Source organism: Lissotriton helveticus, chromosome 7, assembly GCF_964261635.1.
Source record: "Lissotriton helveticus chromosome 7, aLisHel1.1, whole genome shotgun sequence".
Lineage (NCBI taxonomy): Eukaryota > Metazoa > Chordata > Amphibia > Caudata > Salamandridae > Lissotriton > Lissotriton helveticus.
This window is the reverse complement of record NC_136068.1, coordinates 384,715,263-384,733,574: the sequence shown is the minus strand read 5'-3', so window position 1 is coordinate 384,733,574 and position 18,312 is coordinate 384,715,263. Positions and strand designations below refer to the sequence as shown.

Below are 18,312 nucleotides of genomic sequence, written 5' to 3'. Positions count from 1 at the left end.
AGGTGCTCCCTCTAGCGTTGGGCGCTATATTGGTCATATGTTGAGGAAGGCGGGTTATCTTTGAAGGCAACTGTGGTGCACTGGGGCAGCTGCGCGGATGCTGCCTCGATTCCATATTTGTGTTGGTGGCGGTGCTCTAGTCAGTTATGCTGCTGCGATTCATATTTTTAGTTGTGCATTGGTATGCTGATACAAATGACGTGCTGGAAATTTGGGGATACTGTAGTTGCACTGAACTGGTGTAATCCCATCTGCTGAAATGATATATAGGAGTGTATCGGTGCTAAACGGTGCCGATGATGCAGGGACGTTGTGGTGGTGCAGAAGGGTGCAAGAGCTCCGGGGATGCTGTACGTCTGTTTTGTGGAGCCGTACTCTGCTGCTATGTCATTTTTTAGGGGATTCCTTGAGTGGCGCCGCCGGTGCTTTGTTCCCGGGTGCCGTGCGGGCGCCGTTCCTCTGGGGTTGCTGTACAGGTGCATTGGGATGCTGAGCTGCTGCTGATGGGAGGATACTGTGGCACAGGACGGCCAGGCGCTCGCGCATGCTCACGTCCGTGTAGACGCCTCCTCGGCTCGTGCATCGAGCCCGGCGCGCGCCCCGCAGTTCCCGTTTCTTGCAGCTACAGGAGCTGGAGGGGCCGGGGTCGAGGAAGGCAGCAGAGCCCGAGGTGCGCCAGGAGACGGGGTGCGGGAGCCAGAGGGGTCTGCGGCGGCGCTTCACCCCCCAAAGACGGACACCATGCCGGAGCTCATCTCTGTCGGCGAGTTCATCAGTGAGACCCTGGAGGACTGGAGCTCCCCGACCACCTCCTCCTTCACCACCAGGATGGGGCACTGCAGGGGCACGGTCAGCGGCATCGAGGAGGTGAGAGCGGGCAGTGCCAGGGAGTGACGGGGCTCTAAGCACCCCGCTGCTGATGGGTTCAACGCGTTACTAGCTGTGGTGCTCGACCATTGAAAGGATGGGGATGTTACAACATTAGCCTATAGAAAGGGGCATAGGGCGTTCCACGGGGTGCTTCTAGGCACTCCTGCCACTGGAAGTATGCTCACTCCACAGGGCAGATGTGAACAGTCTTTAAGAAGCGCAGTGCATTCCTGCGGCGTGATAGGAGTGGGAATGGTCGGGGGAATGTTTAGGACCTCATGTTATGAGGTGGTGAGGGTGTAAGGTCGCTAACACGTCCCTCATCATCGAGACACCCACTTTCCATTAACAGGGTTTTGTTTTACCAATCGTTATCAGGTGCGCTATTCCGATCATTTCAATGCGAGTGCAACTGGACTGCAGCTCCCATAATGCATCAGCGCGTCAAATGAAAGGTCAGCGCGGGAAGCTTGGGTTTCTGAGGTGGAGTGAGGATGCAATCCTGTGGGGAAGGCTGTCAAGGGGCGTGGGCGGGTAATGGGTGTACTTCTGGGCATTTTATGGTGTGGCTTGGAACGTTTTGGCTTTGGGAGGCAGTGGTGAGCGAGACTCGGGATTCCACTGTGGTGTAAACTCGACGAATTTTAATGTGCGAGGGTTCAAGCACTCTCCTGGGAGGTGATGGGTTTGAATATTCAGTTGGAGTGGCTCGAAACGTGCCACTGTGAGACGTTTGGAACTTCTGCAATTTCACATGGAACGCCTTCGCCAGTCCGGGGCTTTTTAGCCTGCAGTATTTTGCACTCTGGGATTGTGTATCTATATATCTGTATCAAAAGTTACATCCTAACTTCCAGAATTCAACTTTCTGCTGGTTGGAAAAAAGTACGACGGGTTGAAAGTGACACAGAGGGTGCTTGGCAGCGACTGAGGCTCAAACCATCCAGCATGGCCGGGCTGGCCCATCGGGCAATCAGACAGTATCCACGGGGCTGATCTGACAGGTCACTGTGTGAGCCGATTTTAGGGCGGTTTGTGGGCCAGTTTTATGGTCTACTAGGCCTGTTTTTACTGTTGATTTCCCTGATGTTAACATAAACAATGTTTGCACCAAACATAAATCCATGCAGTCTAATATACTTTGAAAACACTCACACAGAGGGTCTTTACTAGTTTAAAACTGCCCGGATTTGGAAACACAGCCACTCATTTAGCTATCTGGTGTGCTAACAGGAGCCAATTTTATTTCGGGGCTCAGGCTTATTTCCTGTCCCAGCCCGACCCTGATGCATGGCCCAAGCATTAGGATATTCACTTTGTTGCCCGAGACAGGTGCTCCACAACACAATGCCATGCCACCAGGCCTCGATCATAATATTGGGGCAACTGGATGAAATGTCGATAGTGGTGAAGGCTTAGATCTATATTCTAAAAGGAAGGCGAACATTCTCAAAAGGATGCTGGGACATTTTCATTTGAATACAAGGCCACAGGATATATTCTATTAATTTAGGATTTAATTAGACTTTGAGAACATTCCATTTTGTCATACTGAGGTTGTAAAATGTACTTGGGAATGATGTTGCTCTGGGGATTCTACTTGAAGGGTGGTAGAGGAGGCGGTGGAATATGGAGTTAGAACATTCCATTTTATTGGTTCAACATACTACCTGGGACATAAAGCGTTACACTTGGGCATGTTCCAGGGCATTCTTGTGGGAGCTCAGAAGATTTCACTGTGGGGTTACAACATTTCACCAGCCTGTGGGTCTCAAGCACATTCCTCCAAAGGCCTCAAGCAACCTGCCTGGAGGATCTTGTAACCATCTACTGGGGGTACAGGGGCTCAGAGCAATCTACTGGGGTACGGGGAGAATTCCCCATGTTGAGGGGAAGGGGAACAGACCCCTCATAGGGCAATCATGACTTTCACTTTTGGAGGTATTGGTATGTGAAACAGAGGCTGGAAACATTTGAGTAATTGATCGATAGTAGGGGGGGCACGGTTCCCCTCAGAACATTCCCCAGTGAGGGCTCATCATAAGCCCATGGACTGGCTCTTTGCATTCCAGTGGAGTGGCTTAACTACATTTTGTTGAGGTGACTCTGAAATTCCCATTTGAATGGCTAGGAACGTATCAAGAATGATGCATGACCCAAGATGAGAGCCGTCCATTGGGTTCCATGGCCAGAATCGTACACTAAAGGGTTAAACCTATTCCACTGAAGTCAGAATATATCACTGGGATCCGTGGTTCAAATAGTTCACAGGGGTCCGAATATTCCACTGGAATCCAAGGTTCGAATATTCATTTGTGGGCAGAACATCCGACAGGGGTCACAGGTGAAACTACTTCTCTGCTATACGTGGATGGCTGTTCCAATCGCATCCATAGTGGGACTATCCCACTGGGGTCCGAGATTCGAATATTACATTGCTCTCCATGGTTCGGATAGTCCACTGGGATGCAAATTTTCACTCAGGGCCAGGGGTTGAATATTCTACTGGGATCCAAGTTCGCAATATTCTCCTGGGGTGCACAGAGCCAGCCTTTGAGATCTCCCCTGCACTCAGTGAGTGTCAGTCAGTCAATTACTTTATTCGATATTTATAATATAAGATCATACAAGAACAGATGAATACAGTTTTAAAACCGCAAAAGACAAATGAATACAATGCAAAAAAAGTGAGAGAAAGATGGATGTGCTCTGCAGTGAATGCTTTTTCGTTGAGTTTTTATGTATTAGCCACCTGTCCTTCTTTTACCCTCGACTACATACTCAGCCCTGTACTTCTCCGAACAGTAGCTGTATGGATGCTGCTTTTTACATTAAAATTGACATTATTGTCACGCAAGACTAATACTAAACAACATGCCAAGATTATCAGGCAACACACAAACCCATCAACATACTTTCACAAAATGTTTACTTCATTGCCCCATGCTCAGATTGTGCTGTCGTGGGATCTTTCGCAATACTCTTAATTTTTGTTTGTAGAGAGACTATGGGGGCTATAGACAAAGCATTCTGTAGTACATAAAGTTGTATTTTCTGATAGTAGGATTTGACGTGCCTTTGTGAATCTCTCCCCAAAGTCCAACTACCATTTTGGTAAAAGTTCAAAGACGGCATTTACTGTTTGTAACATTTGTAAATGAGTATTCCCTGAGCTATTTCAGAGGACTTGGAGACAATTCATATACCCCCACATGCATCAACCTATTTAGGAAGTGCAAACGGTGCGAATCGGTAAATTCGGCCGTTTGCGCTTCCTAAATACGTTTTTGGGGTGCATGAAACATTTTTTCAAAATGAGTTTTTTTTTTTTGCATTTCCTAAAAATGCGAATGCATTTAAGGAATCGCATTTGTGCGATTCCTTAAATGCAATGCATCAATTTAAAAAAAAAAAAGCGAATTTTGAAATAGGAAGTGCAAATTAACATGAGGTTGACCCTCGTGTTAATTTGCGAAATTCTTTCAAAAAGCACAAAAATGCATTTTGGAAAGTGTCATGTTACAGACACACATGTCCTTAGGACATGTGTGTGTGAAACATGCACTTTAAAATACATTTCAGGGGTGCAGGTGGGGTCCTTTGGACCCCCCTCTGCACCCTTGCAATGCATCAACAATTTGCGATTTCCTAAAAAAAGAAATGCAAAACGGCATTGATTCCTATGTCAATGTAATGCCATTCCTTAATTGCGATTCGCAATTAAGGAATAGCAAATTCCGAAATTTAAGAAATCCTAAAAATGTTGGGGATTTCTTGATGCATAGGATTTTGCAATTCCTAAATAGCGATTCCTTTATTTTCGCTATTTAGGAAATGCAAAATCCTAGATTGATGCATGTGGCCGATAGACTTTTAAGAGTACAGAAGTAGTACCAATTTAGGTACTCCACAATGCTTATATGATTAAGCCCTTTTGTGTGTTTTGAAGTGCTTTTCGTGAGCTTGTGTTGCTTCTGAGTTTACCCAAGCGTGTGCTCCAGGTGAGAAGCTGTGTCGATTTTCAAGAAGCGGGGATCATGAGGCAGTTTTGGGTGCTGGAACTCATCATCATGTTGATTGGGGGCTGATGCAGAGATATTGTGCTGTGGGGAATTGTCGGTAGAAATGGAGGGGTGTGATAAACCTGAGCTGAAAGATAGTACCCCTATGTTTTTTTGTTTTGTTTTTACATTGAAAACCTGTCAAATGTCACATTCACGTCCATTTCTCATGTGCACATCTCAGCACTTGGCTGACCTTGGCTGTCTCATTTCTTGTTATTGTGGTTAGGTGGTGAGTTATTTGGTAGAGATGCAGGTAGGTTGCTTCTATAATCATCTAGTTTGGCTTTATTTGTAGGCCTTTATGGGCCAACCAAGTGGGATTCGTGCAGCATTGGAAATATGCTTATACATGACTGGTGTAGTTTCAAATTACTGTTATATTTCTGGTCTTGCCTTTCATGGTCAATGTGAATTTACCTGTTATGCGGCAGGTTTTGGCACTGATCGCTATAGGAATTTTGCATACCTGTCTGGTAATGTTTCAGTAGGGCGGGCTGGCCTTCAGCTTTTTTAAGGGTGGGTATCTTTGCAGCATACTAGCAGAGAGCCTCTGTGCATAAGCAGGAAGCATGTGGACAGCTTCGAGTCACCTGCACAATCTCCTTATGTCTCTGCTGGAGGTCAGGGCAGGACAAGGGCGACCGTGACATGCTAAGTGTGCAGCCAGCCCCTCCCCTTGTCACCTGTATCGAGCAAATACCTCGGCATAAGGCTTCGTGGATGTGCTGCGTCCTATGGGCGAGCACGTGCACGGTCTAGCACGCTTTCTCCAGGAGCATACAGCAGGTGATGACGTGTGCTGGCTAAGAGGAAGACTGCAGAGCCTGCAGCTTTGGGTTCTAATCCCAGCTCCCCACACCCGCATTGTGTAATCCCTGGCAAATCGCTTCATCTATCTGTGCCTTACGTTCCTTCATCCAAACTAAAGCGCTTAGAAAAGGACTGTAAATGCTGTATGACCACGATATGTCTAATAAAGTGCATACTCACTTTGCTCGGTATGGCTTCTAACATGACCCAATATGTTAGCAGGTCTGTCCCGTGCCTGATTTCGAGCTTCCCTTTATTTGTAGCTCTTCTATGTTTCGTTCACAGCTCTGAGTACACATAGAAAGCTGTGCACGCAGCATTGCTAAAAGTGCACGATGCCAGGGGCTTTATTTGTCTTCACAGTACATCTAGACTTGCAGAATAATGTTAGTAATAGCTCAGTCACGGCACATCCATTGTACCTCCCCACGCACCCACTCCAATGGCCGGTGGGAGTGGGGGAGGGCCCCACTGGCGCTGTCTGTTGCCCCCGCCGAGCAGTACCAGTTACTCGCTCCCTGCCGCGCACATGGTGCCGGCTCGGATTCCGCTCTCTCATTCTGGGCACGACATGTCTCTGGGCGCTCCCTGTCATGTGGCAGTTGCTTGCGCGGGCATGATCACACGAACCACAGCGTTATCTGTCTGCAGACGTGAGCCTCACAGCGCTGCGGACGGGGCCGACAGGGGCTGCAGCGCCCCCTCCCCCGGCAGCCGGCAGGCGGCATCCCCCCCTCGCCTCTTGCCGTGTCATCCTTCAGTGGCACGGGCGCCTGGGAGCCTTTGTGCACGGGGTGGGCAGCGCTGAGCTACTGTACATCCATCCACCCATCCATCCATCTTGGCTCTACGACTACGAGACCCTCTCTCACCCCCCCCCCCTCCAATTGTTCACATCTTCTCCTTTTTCAGCCGGGGGTCTAAACCAATGTGTGCTTTTTAATAAACAAAGGCGGTCAGGATAAAAAGCATATGTTTAAAAATATGGGCGGGCACCACCCCTCCCCATAACATTTACATGTGTTACTTGACTGATGTGTCCTAAGTCCAGGCATTTGTATGTTTCATGTGTTTTCTAAGAAGGTTTGCTTTGCCCCTTTTATTTATTTATTTATTTATTTTATGCGTTTTTATATAGCGCGGACTTTACCTGAAGGTGTCAGAGCGCTTCACAATAGGAACAGAAATGATACATGAGGAGAAAATTACAAGTGAGCATGTTTACAAAAGCAAAAGTTACGTTACATGAGGCAATAGTGACAATTGTGCATGTATCAAGAGACCACATTCTTCATGCACATCACACCCACAGCTATAGCTTGGCAAGTACTGGGCATTCTAGGCGCTATGAAGGATTCTCCTTTTTTATTGCGCACCATCATCTCGCGAACGCTTTGAAATATCTGGATTAAAAAAATTAAGTGTTATGTATATTAATCCAGTTTTGAACTCCTGTGGGATCCTTCATGAAGTGTTAATTCTAAATGACCATCTTTAAAGGGTTGAACAATCTCGCCCATCCTCAAAAGGGTGTGTTTGCATCATTTGTTCATTTTCTCTACGAGACATATAAAAAAAGCGACAGTAATGTTAGCCTCTCTTGAGAACTGCCCTGCGCATCCCCTCTTGTTCCTGAATCCTGACCCTTCAGATCTGGGCATCCCCTTCTTATGACCCCACCACTATAGTTCTAGACATCCCCCTTGTTGTGAGTCCAGACCCCTGCTTTAGGACCAAGTAAAATATTTAGTAACAGTGATTTATTTATTTATGCGTTTTTATATAGCGCGGAATTTACCCGAAGGTGTCAGAGCGCTTCACAATAGGAACAGAACTGATACATGAGAACATTACAAGTGAACAAATTACAAAAGCAAACGCTAAGTTACATGCGGCAAAAGTGACAATTGTGAGTAAACAAATACAAGAGGTAGCAAGCGGTGCATTACAGGAAGAAAAAGTGACATGTGTGCAGGTTACAAAAGCGTACAAAGTACAAGTAGAGGTATAGTACTGCAATACATGGCAGACACTCAAACACAAGAACAAACGTTACATGGGCAATGGTGGCACTTGTGCAAGTATCGAAAGCAAACAAAATGTAAGAGGTAGCAAACAGTGTGTTACAAGAGAAAAGTGACATGTGCATGTTACAAAAGAGTACCAAACACAGGTAAAAGGGTAATACTGCAATAAACGGCAGACTCTCAAACCACAAGAACACACTGGGAAGGAGCTTCCATAGTCATGGAGAATAGAATTGTCGTAAAAAAGTGCAATGTCTTACAGTAAATTTTGTAAAAAAAAATTTTTTTAGTACAAGTAATTCGATACGATAATACTTTATTTCGGCAGCGAAGAGCTTCCATAAAAGCCAAATACAAACATGAAGACATCATTAAAACATCATCACAACCTCATGTACTTACAAAATTCACCAGCAGCAATAAGTAAATACATAATAAAAATAGATAAGAAAACATAGCTTCATTAAAACTATTTAGCTAGATAGCCAGAAGTATTTTCCTTTAGTGTTAAAGTTCTAAAACATTGACAAAACCATCAGAAAGAGATGCCCCTGAGTTAGCAACTGATAAAGTGACCTGGTGTGACTGGAGGTGCTTGACGTTGGAATGCCATCTGTTTTCTTTTGTCAATAGCATTCTTTAACAAGCATTTGCAATGCAATAGGTTTCACATTTTTTTAGAGTTAGATCTATTGGTATTTGAATGTAAATATTTTTTATTTATGTGTTTTGGATTGGAGTGGATGTATGTGATGGCAATTGTGTGTTTCCCAATGAACTTAAAAGGAAGCTTGTTGAGTGTCGGCTCTGGTGTATGGCAGGCACACAACACCCATTGGGCTCACCGGGCTTCAGCCCCCCCCCCCCTTCGTGTGTGTCAGCCTGGGCTGAGACAGCTTCGCGGGTTGGCGACTGTCTAATTGCAGCCGCACCTGAGTACTTCACAGGTCTTTAAAAGGCCATTTACTTGTTAATGAGGCTTTTGTTGTGTTTTCACCCATTCTTAGAGCCACTCTGCCTATGACTGGAAGAATTAGTCCCTCAAAATCTTTTTCAGCCCCCCCCCCGAAATTTGGCTCTAGTTGCCCGTCTGGTGTATGGGGCATGTCAGCCGCTATGTGCGCCATGTAAATATAATGTGAACACTAATTAAAGAGACACTGTGGTCCCGTGCACATTCAAAAAGTGATGAAGAATCACCAGTAGTGAGTATCCTGTATGTGAGCCAAGTGAATATGGTGGGAGCACCAGCTGAAGTGATGAACACTGGTTGAAGTGATTTAGTGGTCCCCAGTAAGTTCCGATTGTAGTAAAAAATCACCCATTGTGCGAACCAAAAATCAAAACAAATTAAACAAGTGATATCCAAGGCAGTTTGAAATAGCATCACCTGGTATCCACATGTACCCAATTGCACAAAAAAAGCAACTTCTACTGTTTAAAAATAATGAGGTCTTACTGTACCCGCACAGTAAATAATCTCCTGTGTCCTGTATCTGCCAAAAGCCTGAATGCCTGCCCCACAAGTAATTTAAGGGTGTCGCCGCACAGTCACGTGATCTATAGAAATAGAAAACAGACCTACCTCCAAAACGATTTGTCATGTAGCTCTCTTCTGGATACAAAACAACTTTCGTATGGCAAGCATAGTTTCACCGCCTTCTTAAAATAGTGTTTAAACCCTTGTCATGTTGAAGGCTAAATTACAGGTATTATCAAATCCGCGTGTAGAATTAACTTGAAGTCCACATCCATCCACAAATGCTCCACTTTTCCACTGTCAGTGCATGCTATCCTACTGGGATGCGCACAAACATGTACTCACGCATTGTTCCACACCCTCATCGACAAGTGACGAGTGAACTGAAACTCCAAATTTTTCCCAGCTAACAAAACAAGCATTTGCAGTGCAATAGGTCTTGCATTTGCGAGAGTTTAGGCTATTGGCATTGTAAATGTTTGTTTGGATAATTAACACATAAATAAAAAGACATTGTCATTTACAATGGCAATAGCTCATACTTTTGTAAATGCAAAACCTATTTAATTCCAAAGAAGCAGCCGCCGTTGTCCAGGGCTGCTTGGAAATTGAAAGCGCACATGGCTCGCTGAATGTTGCAGGAAAGCATGTCATGCCTGTATAGGAGAAACTCGTTAAAGAAAATAGTGCTTGCGGACTAAATATGACATACAGTGTAACAACAAAAGTAAAAGGGCCAGTACTCATGGGAGGTTACAAATGAGGACAAGGCGGTACTAAGGAGGGACTAACAAGCCTATTCACGAATCAGAAGCCATCATTTACAAAGGACAATGACACAAGCCAATGAAAAATATGGGCGGAGAGTGGGCAGACTCAAATAAAGCATGCCTCACCGAGCCGCTCATGCGCTGCCCAGGCTGGACCTAAAAAAAACGGCAAGTGCTACAAATCCCTGAAGGGATCGTATAACAAGAACATAGTGGCCTCAAAAGGAAGAATTTAAAAAAAGGCCGGCACGGACTGGTAGGTGGAGGTGAAGGGGGGGGGGGGGGAGTATAATGAGAAGCGAGATGAAGAGAAACTCTTGCATTTGTTAATTCGAATGATAAAGCTATCAGAGGCTTGGAAAAAATGTTAGTTACTTGAGAAGCCAGAATCAAACATCTTTGATAAAATAAACTGCATAATGTAAGTAATCATTCTATTCACTTATTCATGACTTGGACATGGTCTGTACAATCTCACACTTTTCAAATAGTACGTGTGTATCGTTATATTTCTGACATGTTATGGGTCATCAATATTTGTATCACTGCTAAAGGAATCATAATAATGTAAACAGCTGCTAATATGTGATAGGTCTTGTTTACATTTCAAAATTCATGGGAAACGTTATAAAGCAAGCACAAAATGTCCAACAATCATCAAAATCTGCACTAGTAACATGTTTAGCAGAGTATTTCTAAAAGCTTTAAGAGAAACAATTTGGGAGAAGTGCTTTTTAAGGCAGTAGCCGCAATTAAATGTCTCTATTTATGATTTTAGCCTGATCAGACCACCAGGCAATATACATGATGTTTGATTAAAAAACAGTAAATTTAAAGTGAGACTTGGGGGTTTTTATATAAGCGCCTCTGCCCATTTACCCTCACCAGACGCAGTGCGCCGCTGCTCGGCTGTCATGCTGGGAAATTCCGAGGCGTCAGCAGGCCACGCTTGCTGGCAGCAACCAGCTGACAGGATTTCCCCGTTGGCGATGTGCTTGGCTGGTAGCTGCTTGACCAGCTTGGAAATCTTGTTCCACTGGCACTCTTAGCGGCATCACTTGATCTCTGTCTCCAGATGGGAGCCCAACTTCTTGGTGGCCATCAGGCGGACAACTAGAGCCAAATTTCGGGGGGGGGGGGGGCTGAAAAATATTTCAGGGGGCTAATTCTTCCAACCATAGACAGTGTGGCTGTAAGAAGGGGTGAACACACAAAAGCCTAATTTACAAGTAAATGGTCTTTTAAAGACCTGTTAAGTACTCGGGTGCGGCTGCAATTAGATGCTCGCCAGCCCGCAAAGCTGTCTCCGCCCGGGCTGACACACACGACGGAGGGGGGGGGGGGGGGGTGGACTGAAGCCCTGTGAGCCCAATGGGTGTTGCGCGCCTGATGACCATGGTGGAGTGGGGAGAACCCCGGGAGTGGAGGGAGGAGATTAGGCATAGTAGCGAAGGCAGTGGGAGGATGAGGGAGGAAGTGGCTGCTAAAGAAAGGGTCAGCTGAACCTAATCTACTCTGATAATTGCTGCTGCTGCTACTGGGCCCCGCTCCTGAGTAGTTCAATTATAGCTTAATTTCTGAATATGTTTTAGGGTATATCATGATGATATCCGAACATGTGGAAGGAAGCTCATGGCACTGGGATCAGTGTCGGGTAGCTTACAGTGGTGCAGGGGCAGCCGAGGGGAGCTTGCAGAAATGAGGAACGTGTGGAAGCTCGCAGCATTGGGAGCCGTGCCGGGTAGCTTACAGTGGTGCACGGGTAGCCGAGGGAAGCTTGCAGAAATGAGGACCGTGTGGAAGCTTGCAGAGTTGGGAGCAGTGCCGGGTAGCTTACAGTGGTGCACGGGCAGCCGAGGGGAGCTTGCAGAAATGAGGAAGGTGTGGAAGCTTGCAGCATTGGGAGCAGTGCCGGGTAGCTTACAGTGGTGTAGGGGCAGCCGAGGGAAGCTTGCAGAAATGAGGAACGTGTGGGTGCTTGCAGCATTGGGATCAGTGCAGGGTAGCTTACAGTGGTGCAGGGGCAGCCGAGGGGAGCGTGCAGAAATGAGGAACGCGTGGAAGCTCGCAGCATTGGGAGCAGTGCCGGGTAGCTTACAGTGGTGCAGAGGCAGCCGAGGGAAGCTTGAAGAAATGAGGAATGCGTGGAAGCTCGCAGCATTGGGAGAAGTGCCGGGTAGCTTACACTGGTGTAAGGGCAGGCGAGGGAAGCTTGCAGAAATGAGGAACGTGTGGAAGCTTGCAGCATTGGGAGCAGTGGTGGGTAGCTTACAGTGGTGCAGGGGCAGCCGAGGGGAGCTTGCAGAAATGAGGAACGTGTGGAAGCTCGCAGCATTGGGAGCCGTGCCGGATAGCTTACAGTGGTGTAAGGGCAGCCGAGGGAAGCTTGCAGAAATGAGGAACGTGTGGAAGCTCGCAGCATTGGGAGCAGTGCCGGGTAGCTTACAGTGGTGCACAGGCAGCCGAGGGGAGCTTGCAGAAATGAGGAACGTGTGGAAGCTTGCAGCATTGGGAGCAGTGCCGGGTAGCTTACAGTGGTGCAGGGGCAGCCGAGGGGAGCTTGCAGAAATGAGGAACGTGTGGAAGCTTGCAGCATTGGGATCAGTGCCGGGTAGCTTACAGTGGTGTAGGGGCAGCAGAGAGAAGCTTGCAGAAATTAGGAACGTGTGGAAGCTTGCAGCATTGGGATTAGTGCCAGGTAGCTTACAGTGGTGTAGGGGCAGCAGAGGGAAGCTTGCAGAAATGAAGAACGTGTGGAAGCTTGCAGCATTGGGATCAGTGCCGGGTAGCTTACAGTGGTGCACGGGCAGCCGATGGGAGCTTGCAGAAATGAGGAACGTGTGGAAGCTTGCAGCATTGGGAGCAGTGCCGGGTAGCTTACAGTGGTGAAGGGGCAGCCAAAGGGAGCTTGCAGAAATGAGGAACGTGTGGAAGGTCGCAGCATTGGGAGCAGTGCTGGGTAGCCTACAGTGGTGCAGGGGCAGCCGAGGGGAGCTTGCAGAAATGAGAAACGTGTGGAAGCTCGCAGCATTGGGAGCAGTGCCGGGTAGCTTACAGTGGTGCACGGGCAGCCGAGGGGAGCTTGCAGAAATGAGGAATGTGTGGAAGCTTGCAGCATTGGGAGCAGTGCCGGGTAGCTTACAGTGGTGCAGGGGCAGCCGAGGGGAGCTTGCAGAAATGAGGAACGTGTGGAAGCTTGCAGCATTGGGAGCAGTGTCGGGTAGCTTGAAGTGTTGTAGGGGCAGCAGAGGGAAGCTTGCAGAAGTGTTAAATATCTAATCGGGGTTATCCAGTTTGTTTTAAATACACCCTGCTGAAAGGTAAAATGTCATAGTAAAGAAACAAATACCTCTGAAGTCTACCTCTAAAATTGGCTGACACCCGCAAAGTGTCTTCAAAAGGTGGGTATGCATTTCACAAGATGCCATTCCGACACGTGTGCCATGTCCTGTACCTCCAACAGCACTACACCGCTGCCACTTAGTTTTTGTACATTTTAAAACTTAAGATGAAGTGCAATTTCCTGGACCAGCTGATGACCTTGTGCCAGTTTATTCCAATTGCCTATGACTAGACCACATGGAAGATAAAGGGGGCACTGATCCATTGCCTGAGCAGCCAGGCTAGGACTGACTGGAGACAAAAGAAACCACCAGCAGAAGGAGGCGCCTTGCCAGTCACCAATCTTCATTCAAGCCTGTATAACAGTGCCACCAGCCCCTCCTTCATGTAGTGCTATTGGGCTACTCTTCGGTTGGCTTTGTTAGAGGAGTGTTCTAAAATCTGGGAACACTGCCCAAGATACACAAGGCCTGGGTGCTAGCAATGCCTCTGCAGCATGAAGGGTTGGGGGGGGGTGACAAATAAATTGGGAGAGCTGAGCCTTCAAAATATCTGACAAGTTAATCATGCACCAAAAAAGTTAGAATATTAGACCTCTTCAAAATGAATACAAATATTTAACATAGGAAAGTGTTTCATCTGAGTACATCAGATTATTTGGATAGATATTAAAAGCAAGAGTTCTTAAACATGAACAGAGAAAAATCTTGCCACAGTCCTGAAAACAATGTTAATGTAGTAAGAGGTAGGCCAGTTGTCATGTACTAAGAAGTGTAGAGTGACCCTCATATAGGGTTGCCAATGATTCCAGGCCGGGAGAGATCTTCCTTCCAATCCAGGGCTTTCTTGTTACAAATTATGTTAATCGGAATGGTGCAAATAAACTAAAACAAAATTTCAGCTCACAGGTCATATTAAGATGTCACAAGGTATTGGAGCTGGCAATTGTCATGTGACTTAGATCCCTGGTATACATTATTGTACATCGAAGGTCAATCTTCTGCTAAGAATCATCTGCATCTCGTTAATAACATTTTTGGGATTTTATTATGAAGCTTGCATTCAGGGTCAGCTCTAGGGCGTGCGAACGGTGCCACCGCACCGGGTGCTGACGGGTGGGGGCGCCCCGTTTGCAAGCATAATAATATTTTAAAAGCTCCTGCTGCCACGTCCCTTGCCTCCAGCAATTTCCCGGCAAAAATACAAATGTCAAGATAACTCTAGTGATTAATGTTTCTGCTGGAGAGACTGGAGTTTTGTCTGGTGGAGGTTTTGACTCATGGTAAGGTAGGGCAGAGGGTTATTAATATGCCTCCTGCAAAGAGCATGTAGCATGCATGTCACAAAATGCATATAATGTAAATACGTCAAGAGGGTTACTGATTTTGTCAGAGAGATCCTTTTGTTTCATGCAGTTTATAAGTTAAAATCCTAATATAGAACAGTAAGCTATGAGCCGTGACCAAAGAGCTGCATGCAAACTGCAAGGTATAGAATAGACCTTATGATTTTTGTACCCAGTTTTTCATTACCCTAATGTTGCAAAAAGGGTTCATTTGGGTAGAAATCAATTACTATTAGGATAGACAACGCCAACCATGGTGTTATGTTGTAAATTCTGAGTTTGTGCTTCTCCAGACCAAGCACTCTTAAACTATACTGTCTACCGGTATGGATGACATGTGACTCCTACACCTTGTAGTCCGCTGTCTTATGTAATGGTTCCTACACACTGATTTACACACATATGATTGATTGTCTCTGTGTAATGTGTGTGTGATGCTAAGTGCTCTGACACCCTACACTGGTATGAGTGGCGCTATAAAACGAATTAAATGCATCTGATAGAGAGTGGTTATGCAGACTTGAAGGGCACTGTTAAAGGGTGGTAGTGAGGGAATCCATGGCAATAGTCATTGAGGGGCGCCAACAAACATTGTCGCACTGGGTGCCACCTGCGCTAAAGTCGACCCTGCTTGCGTTGAACAGGCATTTCAATGCCAGGAGACCGTTACTGGGAGATGTGTAGAGTCAGGGTGGATAGGGCAGATGGGGTCTCTGTTGAACATTAACAGGGGTTGCGGGGAATTGCTAAACCTCTGGTTAGAGAGGGCGTCTATGCACACTCACTAGACAGTGCTCGGCTCTTACCTGTAGCAGAATAGTTGACTGTCCGGGATCCGGTGCAGCCCGGTCACTCTGGATCCCTCTGTCAATGACTACTCCCCGCTGCCCACTCCTTTCTGCGTGGCTGCTCTGTCAGAGTCTTAAGCCGCGAGCTAGCACAAGGACAGGCGTGAGACAGATACCGATCAGGACTCCAAAAACTAGGTTCTTAGAAAATTTTATTACCCAGAAATTGTGTTCTCCATAGTGAGTATTCTATGCTTTACGCAATATCAGCTCGGGATACTTACAGCAATATAGACTTCTACTTAATGCTATTTTGGAGGGGAAAAAAACTAAATATTAGCTGCAAGATATATATAAGTTCAGGTTATAGCTTGGAAGGACGGAGTCATGAAGCGGCCATCTATAGGAACAGTTGCATTGCCCCTTCCACGCTTAGTCACCTGTCATACTCAGCTACCCACCTGCCCAACAATTGAAAAAGGACAACTAAAAGGCGGAGATCACGCTTCTTACCTCGCGTCTTCCACGGTGTAACATATTTCCAGGAGTAGCGCGGAAGTGCGATTAACTGTATATAAATATGTAGTATGTTTGTTATATTTACATATGTTTGCTGAATACACGTAAATGTGAATAGTTATTACCAGTCTGCATATGTCTAATGAGAAACTACATTTAAAATAAGAGGAAAAAGTTGTTTATATAAGCAGTTCCGAAGTCAGTATGATGTCTCTTCTCCAACACGGTTACAATTGTCACACTTCAAAATGACTCGTGATCAAGGCGTTTATACGCCGAAACGTGTTGGGCTAGTTTGGCCATGAAATAAATAATCACTATAAATAATCACTATGGAACCTCTATGAAGCTTGCAACATTTGTTGGGAGGGAGTGCGTGCCGAGCAGAGTTCGGCAGAGTTCTGCGACGTGGTGGTTTTTGTATGTAAGGGTTTCCTCTACCCTGGCACGTACCGGATTGCAGGTCGCAGGCGTTCTGAGGATGGAGAAATTGAGATATATATATATATATATATATATATATATATATATGTGTATATATATATATATATATATATATATATATATATATATATATATATGTATATATATATATATACACATATATATATATACATACATATATATATATATATATGTATGTGTATATATATGTATGTGTATATATATGATATATGTATGTGTATATATATGTATGTGTATATATATATATGTATGTGTATATATATATATATATATGTATGTGTATATATATATATATATATGTATGTGTATATATATATATATATATATATATGTATGTGTATATATATATATATATGTATGTGTATATATATATATGTATGTGTGTATATATATATATATATATATATTCACTGAAAAAACCATAGGTTATAGACCATATATAGTTAGGAATTAGCATTTACAAAACCTTGAAAATTCACTGAAAAAACCATAGGTTATAGACCATATATAGTTAGGAATTAGCATTTAAAAAACCTTATTTTACTCACACAAAACCATTGAAATTCCATATATAGTTAGTTGCACTAACTATATATCGCGCACCCGCAATCCACTGCTGATCATGTCACATATTACATCATTCATGACATGGTCAGTGACATCACTGATGACATCACTGATGACATCTCAAATGACATCACTGATGACATCACTGATGACAACATCCAGTGACTGTATGTTTCTGTAAAGATAAAATATGTCTTACATATTGAAGAATGAGTGGATGTATAAGTGTCTGGATGAAGGATTTAGTAGGTGCGTGACTGACTGTATGAGTGAGTGATTAAATGTGTCTCACTGAATGCATGGGTTAGTGACTAAACTGTCTTAATTTGTGCATTATTATGTCTGTTGTGATATAAACTGCTGCATGTGTTGATCATTAGCTATACGAGAGGCTATATGTGTTATTGATTGGTTGCCCAAGTATTTGTATGGGAGATTGAGTTTGTGTAGGGGTGGCTGGGAGGTGTGTGACTCTGTGCATAGATGTGTGAGCAGTTGATTCACTAGGTGTATGAGTTCAAGAGTGCATGTGGAAACAGCTACATGGGCAGTTGACTGTGTGCATGAGTGTATTGGTGAGTGAATGGATATCTCAGTGCTACATGTCAAAGTAAGTACATATGTAAAACACAGTACATGTGAGAGTTGACATATATAAATAACTGTGCATAAGAGCCAGTGAATGTGTGAGTGGCTGTATGGATCATTGTGAACTTGTATCCGGGATTGTATAAGAGAGTAAATATGTGTTAGTATGTGTTTGAATAAGTAAGGTGTGTATAACTGTATAGTTGAGAAAATGGAGGTGTGATTGATTCTTAGCATGACTGACTAGGTGTGTGTGTAACTTCATGGATGAGTGACAGTCTGTGAGTGTCTGTTTACACTGAGTGTATCTAAGGTTATATTAGAGTCTGAAGAGGTTCATCGTATTATCACATGAATGATGTCATCAGTGATGTGATCAGTAATGTCAAATGAGATGTCATCAGTGATGTCATCAGTGATGTCATTTGAGATGTCATCAGTGATGTCATCAGTGATGTCACTGACCATGTCATGAATGATGTAATATGTGACATGATCAGCAGTGGATTGCGGGTGCGCGATATATAGTTAGTGCAACTAACTATATATGGAATTTCAATGGTTTTGTGTGAGTAAAATAAGGTTTTTTAAATGCTAATTCCTAACTATATATGGTCTATAACCTATGGTTTTTTCAGTGAATTTTCAAGGTTTTGTAAATGCTAATTCCTAACTAT

At 44.8% G+C, this 18,312-nt stretch overlaps 1 protein-coding gene across 1 annotated transcript in view; it reads left to right on the top strand.

Moving 5' to 3' along the window:
• The first annotated feature begins 614 nt into the window (after positions 1-614).
• The window catches only part of LOC144768499 (arf-GAP with SH3 domain, ANK repeat and PH domain-containing protein 1-like), a 1,182,076-nt gene continuing 1,164,378 nt past the window's right edge, over positions 615-18,312 (top strand). The window contains exon 1 of the mRNA XM_078652209.1: positions 615-867. Coding sequence (XP_078508335.1) covers positions 742-867 — 126 coding nt within the window. The 5' untranslated portion in view covers positions 615-741. The remainder of the gene's footprint in view (positions 868-18,312) is intronic.